This window comes from Pollachius pollachius, assembly GCF_949987615.1.
Source record: "Pollachius pollachius genome assembly, chromosome: 2".
In the NCBI taxonomy this organism is placed as follows: Eukaryota; Metazoa; Chordata; class Actinopteri; order Gadiformes; family Gadidae; genus Pollachius; species Pollachius pollachius.
This window is the reverse complement of record NC_136935.1, coordinates 41747894-41762835: the sequence shown is the minus strand read 5'-3', so window position 1 is coordinate 41762835 and position 14942 is coordinate 41747894. Positions and strand designations below refer to the sequence as shown.

The following is a 14942-nucleotide window of genomic DNA, read 5'->3' as shown; positions in this document are numbered from 1 at the left end:
ATCTTAAACGACCCAATGTTGGCTTAAATACCCAAGTTACCAATACAGAGAAATCCTGAAATAATCATAGTGAAGAAGGCTTGTTTAAAGTAAATCAGAACTAAAACTTGACATGTACGGGTGTTTCTACTGAGCACAGAAAATAAAAGACATGCATTTCACTATCTCACCCTTCTGTATCGTTGTTTGGCCGTAGGCTACCAGGCCTGGTCTTCTGTCCACCTACTACCCATGTTAGTTCTGTATTTCAAGAGACACATTTTATTGACAAACTCTGTGAAACATTCAAAGATTTCTGAAGAGTTCTAGTGCTGTAGATTTGCCTTTACCTTCAAGGTGGAGGTGTTCAGTGATTCGTCAACACCAGGACCTTCAGAACCCCCCATCAGTGCTCAAACTGACTTCCTGTATGAAGAGTGACTTGCTCGTATATAGGGTATTGGCAATGTCCATATTCATATCCAACAGACTGCATTTAAAAGATGATATTTCTTTAAAGTGCAAAACAGACTGAAGAAGTATTATATGTTCGATGAATATGAAAGCATTTAGAATTTAATTAAATACTTCTAAAAATATGTTTGATATGAAAGTCATAACTCACCATTACGAAGGCAGGCAGCCACGTCTGGTTCTGGTACACTAACTGAAACCTGACTCATCAAGTTAGAGAATATATTTGAATCATCAAGGGCCAGTAACTCATCTTAGAACGTGCTAAACATCACTTGCCTTTTTTTTGCCAAGGTTTGCAAATCATCCATTAGCCTCTTGGAAAAAAATAGGAAAATACTAAAAGAGAGAGTTTAGATTTGGAATTTTAGGGTTGCCCAACATTAAATCTAAAGGCAAACATGCTGACAATATACAACTTAAAATGTTACGCTCAAAGCACAGTTAAGTTGGAACAAACCATCTACCAAACAATGGCTGTAAAGCTTACCACACATTTGCCTTTGAGCTACTCGGAGTTCAAACGTTCAAAAGTTGGGTTGGACCAAACTTTTTCAGAATATCTCACACACCGATCAACGCTTCACAGGCCTCCGTCCACTGACCTGTACAAAATGACCCGGACAGAGACTAATCAAATACAGCATTGCACAAATCAAGCAGCTTCAAATGTATTGAAAGTGGAAAAAGGGAAAGTCTAGATAAGAAATTGGAGATTGTTAATGACTGTGCAAGTGTTACTGTTAACACTTGCACAGTCATTAACAACCTGTTAAACATGGAACCGAGCATGAACGCCCACTAGCACTGGTTTTGTGCGTTTACCTTCACTACGTATTCCCAACCTTCAAATTGGAAAATCTGTGTTCACTTTCAGCAGTGAACACAACTATTCTAAAATGTTCCACCCCAACTTACTCATACAACTCGGAGCATTTCGCTGCAGGCCCCTGGCGTTCTCCGGCGTGACGGAGAGAGGCATATGGCGTGACCGATGGGACCCAGGTAAACGAAAACGAAGGAAAGCCGCGTCTGATGTCGCTGCCCTATCCGTACCGGAAAACGATTTGTTCTACCCAACTATAACCCCCAAACCTAACCATAACCCCCAAACCTAACCATAACCCTAACCTGTCTATGATCAAAAAGCCTTGGGTAGCCTTCTGATAAGACCGATTTATATAGGCTGTAATCCCAGCAGGGGGCGCTGTCGCTCTTCAATATTTACCTGCGGTAGAAAGGAGAGCCCTTTCTGTTCTTTTCTAACCCCTCCAGCCCTATCTTCTTAACAACTCCTCTGAGATTACTGTTAAATTACTGTTCTTGCCAACCCCGTATTAAGAGCGCTGTGGACCTTTGGGGGCTGTTTCAGCGTGAGAACAGGGGAGCATAGGAAAGAGTGGGGAAGAATAGACAAACCACGCTAGACATGGGCTTTCTGGGAAGCATTTTAAGTTGATGGCGTGCAACAGACAAAAAACGAAATACATTTCGGAAAACGGAACGCACACGCACACACAGCAATATATATATATATATATATATATATATATATATATATATATATATATATGGCATGCCTAAAGGCAGGTTACTAGTAACTGTATTCCCTCTATGCTATCATCCGTCACGAAATGAGAACAAAACGGATGGCTTTGACCTTCATGCCTTATCCAGTGAAGTTGCAATTTCTGTTTATTTTTATACACCACTTCTTTGGTTTTCATCAAATAGTCATGTGATGTTTACATCACTGATACAATGACATTGAATTTGAAGAACTCAGACTGAAACCGAAAGTGACAGTGAGTACTTGTGCTTGACTTAGATCAGAGATAAGACCCTGTCACTTCCAGTTTCAGTCACATTTGAGAACTCATCATTGTTTCCTTGTGGCCTTATAAATAACACCCACACACAGACACACACACACACACACACACACACACACACACACACACACACACACACACATACACACACACACACACACACACACATACAAACACACTAGACACATGGTTTCTATCAAAAAAGAAGACACTGGATGTATTTTTTAGGAATAATTTATTGCCAGTAGAAAGCGTGAGCTCGTGGCAGTATTCAATAAAAACCTTAACAAGACCATAGCATTGCTCACACACACGGACACATAAAAAGTCGTGTGTCCATGGATAACGTTGCACTATAAATATATTGGGTCCCATTTTCTTGGTGGAAAAATAAAGAGGTTTCAAAGTCGCATTTACAAACAAACCATAGAAAAGAAGAGAAAAACACAAGAATATGCAGTCGCTCATTGAAGACCCTTGTTGAAATGAGCAGGAAATAAAATCTTTTACAGTTACGTTTTCTTTTCGAAAAGTCTCACTCTACTTTCGTTTCTTTTTCAACATTCATTTTTTTGTTTTCGTGAATGTAAGCACAGTAAGGCTGATAATGTCACACCATTTAACTCGTGTTTAAAAATAAAATATCTACAAAACCTAGTGAACTTTGAAATCAAAACTGTACATTGAAATTTACATTTAAATGGATACTTGTAAATCAAAAAAATAATCATTTTTACTCAGGTTTCATTTATAGAAATACAGATATCACCATGAAATGTTTTCTTTTCTCATGATTATTACCTTGTTGATGTGTTTTCTTTTACGCTGTCGAACATTTAAACATGAATTTCGGGGTGAAAGATGACTGAATTGAACGGTTGATCAAAGAGATGGCACAGTCAACATAGAAGCTCTTAATCGCTTCATTTTTTCTCCTCCAGTTAGACAAGAGGACACGACAGGGCCCAGTCCCAGAGTCCCCTAAGTCCCCTGGGGGCCAAAACAGACCCCCCATGATAAGTCTATGATGACGACGTTCTTCACTTATCAGTCCGACTGTGTTTGCATTATTCAAGCAGTGATATTCTCTCTCGCAAACCTGTAATTGTGTGCGTGCACAGGTTAAAGGATTTGTGTTGCTGTGGTGTACGTGTGTGTACGTGTGTGTGTGTGTGTGTGTGTGTGTGTTGTTAAGGTTCAGTCATGGGTTCAGGCACTTTTGTTTGGATCCAGTGGTCAGACTTCCGTGTGCTGCTGGGAGTCCAGGCCTGGGATGGACATCCGTCCGAAGCGGCCCTCGTCTCCGCTCTCGTAGTCGCTGATCACGGCGTCGGACTCCTCGCAGCACGCCGACATGTCTGAGCAGGAGGCTGTGGACGTGTAAAGTGACAGGGACATGTTGTCCAGCGCCGGGGCCTCAAAGTCCCGGCCGTAGCCCATGGGGTAGCCGCCCCGGTAGCCCCCCGTCCCCACGGTGGAGCAGGGCGGGGAGGGGGAGCCCCTGGTGGCGGTGGGCGGGGCGGTGGAGGTGGAGGCGGCCGCCTGGCCCTGGGCCTCGGCGCCCCCCTCCCCCGCGGGGTAGGAGTGCTGGGGCAGGTACTGGTTGAGGTCGTAGAGCTGGGGCAACGCCGGGCGCTGCCGCACGCCCCCCGGGGTGCCCGGGCTGGCGGGCGCGGCGCCCAGGTGGTCCCGGCCCGGCGGCCGCAGGGAGTCGAAGCGGTCCGGGCCGTACTCCGGGAGGGGCGGCGGCGGCGGCAGCTCGTCCCCGGGGGCGTAGTGGTCGGGGGGCGGGGGGAAGTCGCTCTCGATGTCGAAGCCCCCGGGGTAGTAGTCGGTGTCAAGGGCGCTGTCCCGGTCACTGTACAGCGGGGCGGGGGGGGACTCCACAACCTCGTACTGCGGGAACTCCTGGATTCCAGGAAGTTGAACACTTGGCATCCAATCAGATGTGTCCCAGTGATATCCTGTTTCAAAGTAAGAGCCACACGTGAGAGATGAGCGTCGGGGACATCAGAGCAATCACAGCAAAAACACGTTTGTGTTTGGACGCTCGGCAAACATTTTGTTATTGTTAAGGAAAACCCACACCATGCAATGATTACACAGTTAGGGACCACAGCAAGAAACACACAACCACTTACTCCACACCACTTCACATATAATCAAATGAACCACACTGACACACACATTGACTTCACCCACATGCAAAACAAAAGATTCTGCCTCTATTTACACCAAAACATTTATACCTTAACTGCATATTATTCAATAAAATTCCAATTTGTAGCTTTTGGAAAATACTTGACTCATTAGATAACATGCTTCAGGGTCCAATTATTTCAACATTGACCTTGAATCCAACTCACACTGCTGTGGAAAACAAATCTCAAAGCCACGCAGAGAAATCAACACTAGGTGCAACGCAGAACGAGACGACGGTCAAGGTCAAAGGGTCACAACCAGGGTCATGCAGAGGAAGGCTTGGGACGTGTTAATTAACCCTGCACACCAGACCAAGCCACTGGTGGCAAGTGTTAGTAGCAGGGCAGTGAGGCTGTACTAATACAGTTAATTTACTCCTCGTTTAATGCACGGTAAGCAGGTTTAGGGAGAGATGTTTGTTTTTTCTTTGGGTGGGGGGGACCACTGGGCATCAAGCAAACAAAGTTGAAACATTCACCTCTTGAGTTCTTGTGATCATGAGTCAGAAAAGACTCTGACATAAGGCAAACGAGGAAGGGAAACAGAAGAGAACATCATGTCAGTTTAAAAGACAGAGAGAGAGTGAGAGAGAGTACAGCAGGATGAGAACAGGCATGAGACATGTGCGATGATGTAAACATGGACACCAAAACCAAAAAAACACAAACACAAAACAATGTGGGCGGGGGTACACAGGACTGAAAAGTGCAGAATCCCCATTTCCCTTCAAGCCGTCTACATAACGCACTATATTACCTCTGACATTTACCAGACTACTTTTTTGCGAAAGATACAGAAAAACCAAAAGGTCTAATTCACATTCTGTTCCCGCTCCCGAATTCAGTGCGGGGGGAATTGGCAGTGACTACAGCTATCAGGTCTCCCAGGTCCCGCTGACACTACAGAGAGGAAACACAAAACCCCAGCTACTGGAGAGGGAGGCTGGGAGAGAATACCTCATCCTAAGAATAAACCCCAGCCTTGACAAGCAGCATTACCGTCACTACCCCGAGCACTGAGAGGGCTAGGGAGGGAGGCAGGGATCTAACATGGCTAACAAGGCCTCCGTGTGTTTCTAACACTACCAACACACACAGTGTGCGGGAAGGGAGACTGAACTAGAACAGAACACAACGGCGGTATCATCTCTCGCCCTGTCTTTCTGTTTCCCTGGGTCTGCTAGGAGGTGGTCTGGGATTGTGGGAAGGGGGGATGTATAGACTTGATGTTGAATGACTTTGGAAGGACATTGGATGGCCGGAGGGGGGACCTGACACAAGACAATGGAGGTAGGGGAGACGAAGGCCTGGTGTGTTTGCATGAGATAACCAAAAGACACGGTGAGGATGCTAGGGGGGTCGGTATGATTGGGAGGTGGGGTACACTGATAGAGGCACAGGTACTGGTACAGTTGGAAGAATCAATACGTCCACGAGATGATTAAAGCATGTTTCTGTGAGAGATTCTAATCAGAGATCAGAAGAAGGCCTACTTTGCCTGGACAAATCGATATCGATGGATGCTCCACTATTACATTTGTTTCATGAATCGGGTTAATGTGAGGAACGAGTGGGATCAGGGTCTGATGTTTTTTTGGAGGATCACAAAGGGTAGTCGATGTTCCATGGAGAGGGGAGGAGGAAAATCATTGTTTACACCGTGTACCCTGTTGCTATGTTCCTTGTTTGAGCCCAACAGCCTTTTGTGTCTAGGTAGAAAAAACAGTAACAAAAAGAGACAAAAACAACAGAATAAAGCATGCATCTAATAAAGCTGTGTTGTTGGTCTTTTTGGCTTGATTTGGATTTCGGGGAAATACAAACAGGGGTTGTGTATGCACACTAGAGGCCCAACACCTTTCTGTTTTGTTTTGATTTTTATCTGGAGCGAACCACTCGGTGGACATTTTGTATTGATTGCTTCCGTCTGTACCCGTGGTGATTTAGGACTTACAGGCTGGAGCGCCCTTTTTTAAAACCTGGTTCTGGATCTGTGGACTGACTTAATCCAAATGGGAGCTGACGCCCCGCAGCGAATAGAAAAAGAGAGAGAAAAACATGTGACCCTGCAGCCACCTATGGGCGGTCCATTCTCAGCATGCGGCAGAGAGACAGAGAGAGGGGTTAGCGTTGATCCAAACAAGTCACTTTGACACAGGCTGAGGACAGCTCTTTGCAGAAACCTCACAGGCATTTCAGAGGGGAGAGAAAAAAGGAATCCACCAACATCTTTGTGCTTTATAAAGGGAGTGCATGCTATGCCATATAATAGGAAAAATGACCTGGTTATATTCAAACTGTATCGAATAAGAGGGAAAAAAATCATATTTTTGAGAGAGGCTTACCGTTGTCGTCGCAGGACTCGGACTGGAAGGAGCTGAGGGACTGGACCTCGGACATGCTGCCCCTGGTGTTGTAGGGGTGACACGCGCTGTCCTCCACCGGCTTCTTCAGACACGGCTCCAGGTCCACTACTTTAGCTGGAAGGAGAAGCACGGCGTGTGAGACATTTCACTCTTTTCTCCAAAGCAATTGAATCTCACTGAAGCAGGTAGAGGTAAGAAGCCTCTTGCTTCGGGATGCATACAGGTAGGCTGCAGATCCTGCCCCGTTCAAACAGTGGATGGCGCCGGCGCCAGAGGGTCGATTTTTGTCAGGGTGTGCGGAAAGATAGTAAATATACGTACGATACTTACAGTCGTAGTCGTAGTCCCAGCTGGGCTTCTGGATGGAGTCGCTGTCCGACACCGAGTGGGAGGACGGGGGCGGGGGCAGGTTGGGCGCCACGCTGCACACCGCCACCGTCTTGCGGTGGCCGTGGCCGGCGTCCGGGTTGAAGGTGCTGAACTCGGGGTGCTCGGGGATGGCCGAGCCCTCGAAGGAGTTGCGGTCGAGGTTGTTGCGCGAGTCGCTGGGGATGCTGGGCGTGTAGGAGATGGGCCGCACGGGCACCTGCGGCGGCACGTCCGAGTAGATGTTCTTGCTGAGCTTGGCGTCAAAGTAGGGCCTCTGCATGAAGGCGTGGTGCGCGCCCGACAGGCGGTGGTGGTGCCGGTCGTCGTCCCGATCGCGGCCCTTGGCGCCGCCGCGGCACGCCCGCTTGCGGATGAGGATGAAGATGAGCACCAGCAGGAAGATGCTGGCCACGAACACCACGATGCCGATCACCTCCTCCAGGCCGATGTTCCAGGCGTTGGAGACAAAGTCGTTGCGCACCTCGGAGTGCACCGTGCACGCCGGCCCGGCGTAGCCCAGGGAGCAGTTGCAGCGGTAGGAGCCGTACGTGTTTTGGCACAGGCCGCCGTTGGAGCACGGGCTCTTGGTGCACTCGTCCACGTCCGCCAGACACCTGGAACCCATCGCACGCGGACCCCGTTAACACGTTCATCCATCTCCGACGGGGCGTTTGAGGTTGTTTGAGGTTCACCCACGTTTTAGTGTCCTACAGATAGGTGACGGGAAGTGGTGACTCACCTGTCTCCCTGGAAACCAAGATCGCACTCGCAGACCGGGCCGTCCAGGCTGTCGATGCACTTGCCGCTGTTCTTACAGGGGTTGTCTCTGCAGTACGGACCCAGCTGGCACCTATCAAGGAAAGCATGTGGACCACATTAAGGACTTCCACCGGTGTTAATCGAATTCGCAGGTTCGATTTATGTTAGTATTTTTCCTGTCAGACTGCAATTGGGAGATCAAAGCTTCCGGTGGTGAACTGTCTGAACTCAAACTGATCTGCACTGAGGTGATGGATGGTGTCACACAGCTGTCCTTACCGTGGCTCACGGAAAGGGCAGCTTTGTAGAAATCAGGATGAAAGGCGTAAGCAATTTCATCCTGAATACCTACGTCATGAGACTTTGGGCAGGGCGCTGAAGTTCGCCACATAAACACGCAACACTAACGGGGGCCGCAGGATGAAAACAGGACATAGGGCAAAGACACTTGGAAGGCCATTGCAGGCTATTCACTATCAGATCTCATTAGTCTGATGAAGGACATGCTTTTGTCCAAAACGTTTGTTTCTACAGAGAGCACCTCCTGCTCTCCTTTCCCCTGGTCAACCTTTCTTAGCTGTCCCTAAGCAGGACTCACAGGGAGACGTGACCCACCATCACCAAATCGTAGTCTTAGCAACTAAAACATGTGATGATTGAAGGAGCACCGTAAAAGACAGAGCCTTTTTCTCCCAAAGAACGGGGAGAGATCCAGCAGCGCGCACCTTTGTCCGGAGTACTGTCCTCTGCACTGGCAGTAGAAGTCCTCTCCGCGGGTGGCGCAGGTGCCTCCGTAGAGGCAGGGGTTGGAGGCACAGGGGCTGATGGCCACCTCGCATTGGGTGCCCATGAAGGACGCGGGACACCGGCAGAAGAAGCCTGGAGGACCAGAGAAAAAGCGGTTGCTTGTGATGGAATTCACCATTAAGGCAAATCGATAAGGACACACTGAAGTTCACAGACCGCCCCGTCGCAACGCATCACAACTAGCATTACAACATCCGACTAGACTCCAGCGAAAAAGCCGCGCTTTACGCAAACCCCGGAGACGGCGCTCGATCCGAGAGCCACGCGAGACACCCACCTCCGTTGGGCAGCGTGGAGCAGATGCCCCCGTTGACGCAGGGGCTGCTGGCGCAGCTCTCCACAGGCAGCAGGGCGCAGCCCGGCGACACGTCCACCGCGTCCTCCAGCGCGGCGTGCGCCCGCACCGCCTTGGCGTTCAGCGGCAGCTCCTGGCCGTTGAGGCGGATGGCCTCCACGCAGCCCCGCAGCCCGTTGGTGGCGGGCAGGCTGCGGCCGTGGCGCCCCGCCCCCGGCGAGGCGTGCTGGCGAGCGTGGCCGCCGAAGTAGATGCTGTCGTCCAGGTTGAGTGTGCGCAGGGTGCCCGGCGCCATGCCCGAGGCGGCGTGCACGCGGTCCAGCACCAGCTTGGCGTAGTTGCCGTCCACCTCCAGCGAGACGCTGTGCCAGTCGCCGTCGTTGACCTGCGTGCTGTGCACCGACACGATGCCCGGCCCGCTGCCGCAGTCGAAGCGGTACTGCAGGCGGCCGTTCACGATCTGAACAGGGGAGGAGGGAGGGGAGGCGGATTGAATAAAGGAAGGCAGAAACGCATTACACTTTCACAGAGGTGGACTCTCGAAGCACAAAGGCTAATCGTTTTTCAATCAGTGCCACTCATTTCCTGCAGAAATATATCGTGTGACATTAATGCTGCGGTGAGTCCATTATTCTTTTACAAACACTTGACGACCTGTGTTGTCCAAACTGAAGCATTACGGGGGAAATGCTGGAGCCAGCAATACAAGAATAAGTCCTGTATGAAAACCCATAATTAACCCTGAATGAACTGAGCTGGAATTAAATCAATTATACCACACTGCTGACTAATAAATTAATTCCTCACAGCGGAACTAAATAAGAAATCTTTTTACGGAATAATTAATAACTTTTCACTTGATGATTTTGCACAACGTCCGTTGCGGGATGGTTGGGAAAACAACATAATCACGCAAACAACCATGGAGTGGCAGAAAATAATTAACAGAGCCGCGGTAGTGTAACAATACTTCTGCTGAAGTAGTGTTCACATGGACACATAAGTGTCCCAAATCTGGCCCAGGTTCCGGGGCCCAGCGCCTAACTAACATTATAACTCCTACACAAAACTATTAGAGAGAGAGAGAGAGAGAGAGAGAGAGAGAGAGAGAGAGAGAGAGAGATTGTGAGCGAAAATGAGCAAACTAAAAAGAGAGCAAGAGCACGTGAGAGCTGGAGCGAGAGGAAGAGTGAGAGAGAAAGAGAGAGAGGGTGAGAGAGTTAGGGAGAGAGAGAGAAAGAGAGAGAGGGTGAGAGTTAGGGAGAGAGAGAGAGAGAGAGAAAGAGAAAGAGGGTGAGAGAGTTAGGGACAGAGAGAGAAAGAGAGAGGTAGAACTTTGTGAGAAACTCTTCTTGGTTTCCCTCCCAGACTGAAAATAGCTCCAGTGTTTGATTTTCTTTAACTGGCTGCCACATTCCCAGCGTCCCTCATGTGAAGCGCATTTCAAAAGGCCCCACTGCAGCGAGGGAGTTGCCAGAGCAGCCGCCGGGCCCCCCCCCTCTCGCCGGGGCCCCTCCCTCGCCGGGACCCCTGTCGCCGGGCTTCAGCCCAGACGCTGCTCTTATCAACACAACACTTCACCATCAACTCCACTCTTAATTGCTTTTTAGGTTGTGTCATTCTTGGCCGGTGAGATAGAGGGAAGTGCAGAGTATTTTGGGCGAGACACCAAGATAAAATAAGATGTACTTTTTTAATCCCAAATGGGAAATGTGTGAATCATTTTGCCACACACACACACACACCTACACTCACACACAAACACACACACACATACACACACACACACAGGCATACACCTACATACACGCACACACACACACACACGCACACACACGCACTCACCTCCAGGATGCTGTAGTCGGTCCCCTTGGCGTACATGACGGTGGCGTGGCTGGACAGGGTCCGCAGCCTCAAGGACAGCTTCATCTCCTCCTTGTTCTCGTTCTCCAGCAGGCGGTAGCGCACGTAGCCCGCGCCCCCGAACGTCAGGGACGGCCCGTCTGGACGCCCCGGGAAAAACACGAGGGAGTGCGTGAAGAGTGAGTGAGTCATACGGGCGAGCAACAGGGAAACATAACAGGAACCGGGGGTGGGAGATGCAATAAATATAAACCTTAAGCACGAGGAGGAGGAGGAGGGGAGGACGGGGAACTTACCGGTACATTGGCCGGTCTTGCCCTGGGGACACACGCAGCTGTAGGAGGCCTCGGTCTGGTCCGCCACACACTCGGTGCCCTCTGGACAGGGGCTGTTGTCGCACAGCTTGTTCTCCATGGGGCATTTCCCTCCTGAAAGCACCGCCACACATTAAATCAATCGGAGAGAGCGCAGCACGGAGGAGGTGTGGCAGGCATCGCGGGGTTTGAGCGCGTGCGGGTGTTAAGTGCAGAGGTTCATTTAGCATAAAAGGAAAAGGAGGCAATCGGAAACGTTTAGAGCCCTGATTTTAAAATGACAAAGGAGTCGTGTCGGAGCATTTGTTCCGGGGGCGCGTGGTTGAACACAAAACGCCGGACGCTCGGGGGGGGGTCCTACCTTCACACTGGCAGGTGGCGGCCCGCTGGTGGCGGGGGGTGACGAAGCTGAGGCGCGCCGTGCTGTAGGTGGACATGCTGCCCTTGTCCAGGGAGACCACCTCGTCGCAGAAGTGCAGCGGGCAGTCGATGTCGGCGCAGAGCTTCATGACCACGCGCACGATGCGCACGCCCGTCATCTCCTCGATCACCGCCGCCGACGAGTTCAGCTTGCGGAAGACCACCTACGGGAAGCAACGGTTTAAGAGAGGGTGCTCCGCTGAGGCCAGCGGCCGCCCCTGCCCTCAGGTTTCCCTTTGGATCGAGGCTGTGGCAGCGGCAATAAGAGACATTCGTATGGAGATCAATAGGAGTGATTTGGTTTTCTCTAAGCACTGAACTCTCTTGATCAGTTTCGGGTTTGATCTCTGATTGGAAATAACATTCTTTTTTTTAAGTCAGGGTAAGTAAGTCGATGGTTTCTTTTGATGTAACGCACAATATGACGTTCTATCGTTCGCATTTATTCCATATACGCTGATATCAGATCTATCCGGGATAAAGGGACAGGGTAGAATCGATTTGACTCTGTTTAAATAAAGTGTGTTGAAGGCTTTGCCTCCACACCGCCCGCCCTGATCGCCCCGTGCCCCTCTCTCTCTCTCACCTCCTGGGGCTGGTAGGGGCTCCCGGACCTCTCCAGGGCCAGCAGCACGTCCAGGTCGCCGGTCTCCGTGGGCTGCAGGCTCACCAGCTGCACCTCGCTGCGCCGCACCCCGGCGATGTTCCGCAGCGCCCGCTGGAAGTTGCGCCAGTAGTCGCCGATGAACTCCTCGGGCGCGATGCTGGCGAAGCGCACGGCGATGGAGTTGGCCAGCGCCTGCTCCGTGGCCTGCCGCACGTGCACCGTGACGTCGGCCGGCGTGGTGAAGCGTCCGTCCGTCACCGTCACGTTGAGCGGGTAGTGGCCCACGTCCAGGGGCTGCCGGGCGATCACCTTGCCGTCCGAGGCCGACACGGTGAAGGGGAGCCCGTCCTGGGGGGTTGGCGAGGTCGGCGCCAGGCTGTAGGTCAGGGTGTCGTAGATGTCCTGGTCAGTGGCGTGGATCTTGCCCAGGACGCCGCCGGGGTACTCGTCGCCGGCCGTGGAGATGAAGATGTCCAGTGGCAGGACGGCAGGCGGATACACGCTCTCCTCGATCACCCGCACGCTGATGAAGGCCGTGGACAGCAGCTGGGGCTTCCCGCTGTCTGACACCTGGAGTGGGGGGGGGGGGGAGCCGTGCAGAGGGGAGAGGGTTAGCGTGGGGGTTTTGGGACATGGCGTTCGACTCACAGCGTAACGGCTCAGCTATGGTTCCACGGCGACGCAACGCAATGACCAAGTAGTCGCTGTGACGCAGTCATGAACCTGGTTGGGTTCTGCGACGGGTTTGAGTTACCGGACCAATCACAGCCCTTGCTGCAGCTTCGCCTCGACGGAAGGATAACGCACGTCAGGCCCTTGCGCTGGACACAAGGAGGGTCCGCAAGAAGGGTTCGCAAGGAGGTAATTGGTCCTTAAACGCCCTTGCCTGACTTCGACGTGGAATCATAACTAAGCCTTAAGAGTAAGGGTTCTAGTGTGGATCGCCCGATGTCTGCAGTCCTATCAGTGGGCATCCGGGAGCAAGATGCATGACCCATCTGATACTTAATGACATGGATCTGATTCCGCTGAGAGTCGCTCTGGAAAGTAGCCCAAACGCCTGAAGTAAAGTTAATTAAAGTCGTTTTCTTGAACGCGCCGATGAGGACAGGAATGTTTGCCAGTTATTCATTCAGTAGTAATAACCCCCTACCCCCACCCACCGACTCCCTACTGCTTCAAGAGCCGAGCGCACCACGGCGGCCACTAGGGGGCAATCAAGTGCCTTTAAAAAAAAGTCTTATTTCCCCACAGTGCGCAGTGCTGTGCGAGGGACGTCAGAAGGATTCATTCAAAGCAGCCAGAGTGCAAGATGTGTCTAAATATTTGCATATATTAGCATCAATTCTATGTGGAGAAAAAAACACAAGATTGACTTCTGAGTGGAGGAGCGTCGTTCTGGATTCACTCTTATCATCCCCCGTTTGCCCAAGAGACTTCAGAGGCCCTTTCAAAACACACACACACACACACACACACACCAACACAAACACACACACATTTGCGGATGACACCAGTCAGTAACGGCTCTAATATCTTCCTCTGGGTCTTTGATTTGCACTGCTCAGTCAGCGAAGACCAAGGGCTGAGTGAGAACTACAACTTACTCGTCCGCTCTTCTGTTTAGCAGGTTAAGCAGGTGACCAGCTGGAGAAAGAGAATGTGAGAATGAGGCGGCATGGGGGAGGACAGAGGGGCTCTGAGGAGTGTGGAGCAGGATGAGAAATGAACGCCTTGCTCAGACCATGAATGAGGAGCGTGGATGAAATGAGAGCGAGAGAGAGAGAGAGAGAGAGAGAGAGAGAGAGAGAGAGAGAGAGGAGAGAGAGGGAGAGAGAGAGAGAGGAAGAGGGAGAGAGAGAGAGAGAGAGGGAGAGAGAGAGACAGAGAGAGGGAGAGAGAGGGAGAGAGAGAGAGAGAGAGGAGAGTGGAGATAGAGAGAGGAGAGTGGAGAGAGAGAGGAGTGGAGAGAGTGGAGGGAGAGAGAGCGAGAGAGAGAGAGAGAGAGAGGGAGAGAGAGAGGGAGAGAGAGAGAGACAGAGAGAGGGAGAGAGAGAGAGAGAGGGAGAGAGCAACAGAGAGAGAGAGACAGAGACAGAGAGACAGTGAGAGATGGAGACAGAGACAGAGAGAGAGACACTGAGTGACAGAGACAGAAAGAGGGACAGAGAGAGACCGAGCGAGAGAGAGAGAGAGAGAGAGAGAGAGAGAGAGAGAGAGAGAGAGAGAGCCGGTGGGCGAGCGTGACAGGTGAGCAGTGGGCCGAGCCGGCAGGATAGATCGACCCGCCAGTTGATGGGTCAATACTGCGGAACAAAGCCTTTCGTTTAGAGAGAGCGAGGCTCACCTGCGCCTGCAGCAGGTAGTGCTCTCGGCCCTTCCTGTTCAGCGGCCCCACCGCCACCAGCGCCCCCTGCTGGCTGATCTGGAAGGCGTCGCCCTCGTTGCCGTCGACGATGGCGAAGTGGAAGGGCGGGCCGTTGTGGGTGGCGTCCCGGTCGCTGACAGACAGCTGGAGAACGCTGGTGCCCTTGGGTCGGTTCTCCTGTGTGTGCGGGGGGGCGGAAGCAAATGAAGAGCATGAGTGAACACAGTGGGATCAGCTCTCTCCATTAAAGGGCCGTCGCATTGGATTGGGGATGCTGGAAATGAAAAA

The 14942-nt window shown here is 51.3% G+C and overlaps 1 protein-coding gene across 3 annotated transcripts in view; it reads right to left on the bottom strand.

The window, feature by feature from the left end:
• Positions 1-2531: 2531 nt before the first annotated feature.
• Positions 2532-14942, bottom strand: part of fat1a (FAT atypical cadherin 1a) — a 72206-nt gene continuing 59795 nt past the window's right edge. For 2 of the 3 annotated variants that reach the window (XM_079758561.1, XM_079758562.1), the window contains exons 18-28: positions 14634-14831; positions 12266-12856; positions 11621-11843; positions 11242-11373; positions 10928-11085; positions 9065-9542; positions 8706-8859; positions 7961-8071; positions 7174-7835; positions 6832-6966; positions 2532-4249 (exon numbers count right to left, since the gene is read on the bottom strand). In XM_079758561.1, coding sequence (XP_079614687.1) covers positions 3522-4249; positions 6832-6966; positions 7174-7835; positions 7961-8071; positions 8706-8859; positions 9065-9542; positions 10928-11085; positions 11242-11373; positions 11621-11843; positions 12266-12856; positions 14634-14831 — 3570 coding nt within the window. In that variant the 3' untranslated portion in view covers positions 2532-3521. The remainder of the gene's footprint in view (positions 4250-6831; positions 6967-7173; positions 7836-7960; positions 8072-8705; positions 8860-9064; positions 9543-10927; positions 11086-11241; positions 11374-11620; positions 11844-12265; positions 12857-14633; positions 14832-14942) is intronic. The other variant, XM_079758563.1, reaches the window with a different exon arrangement.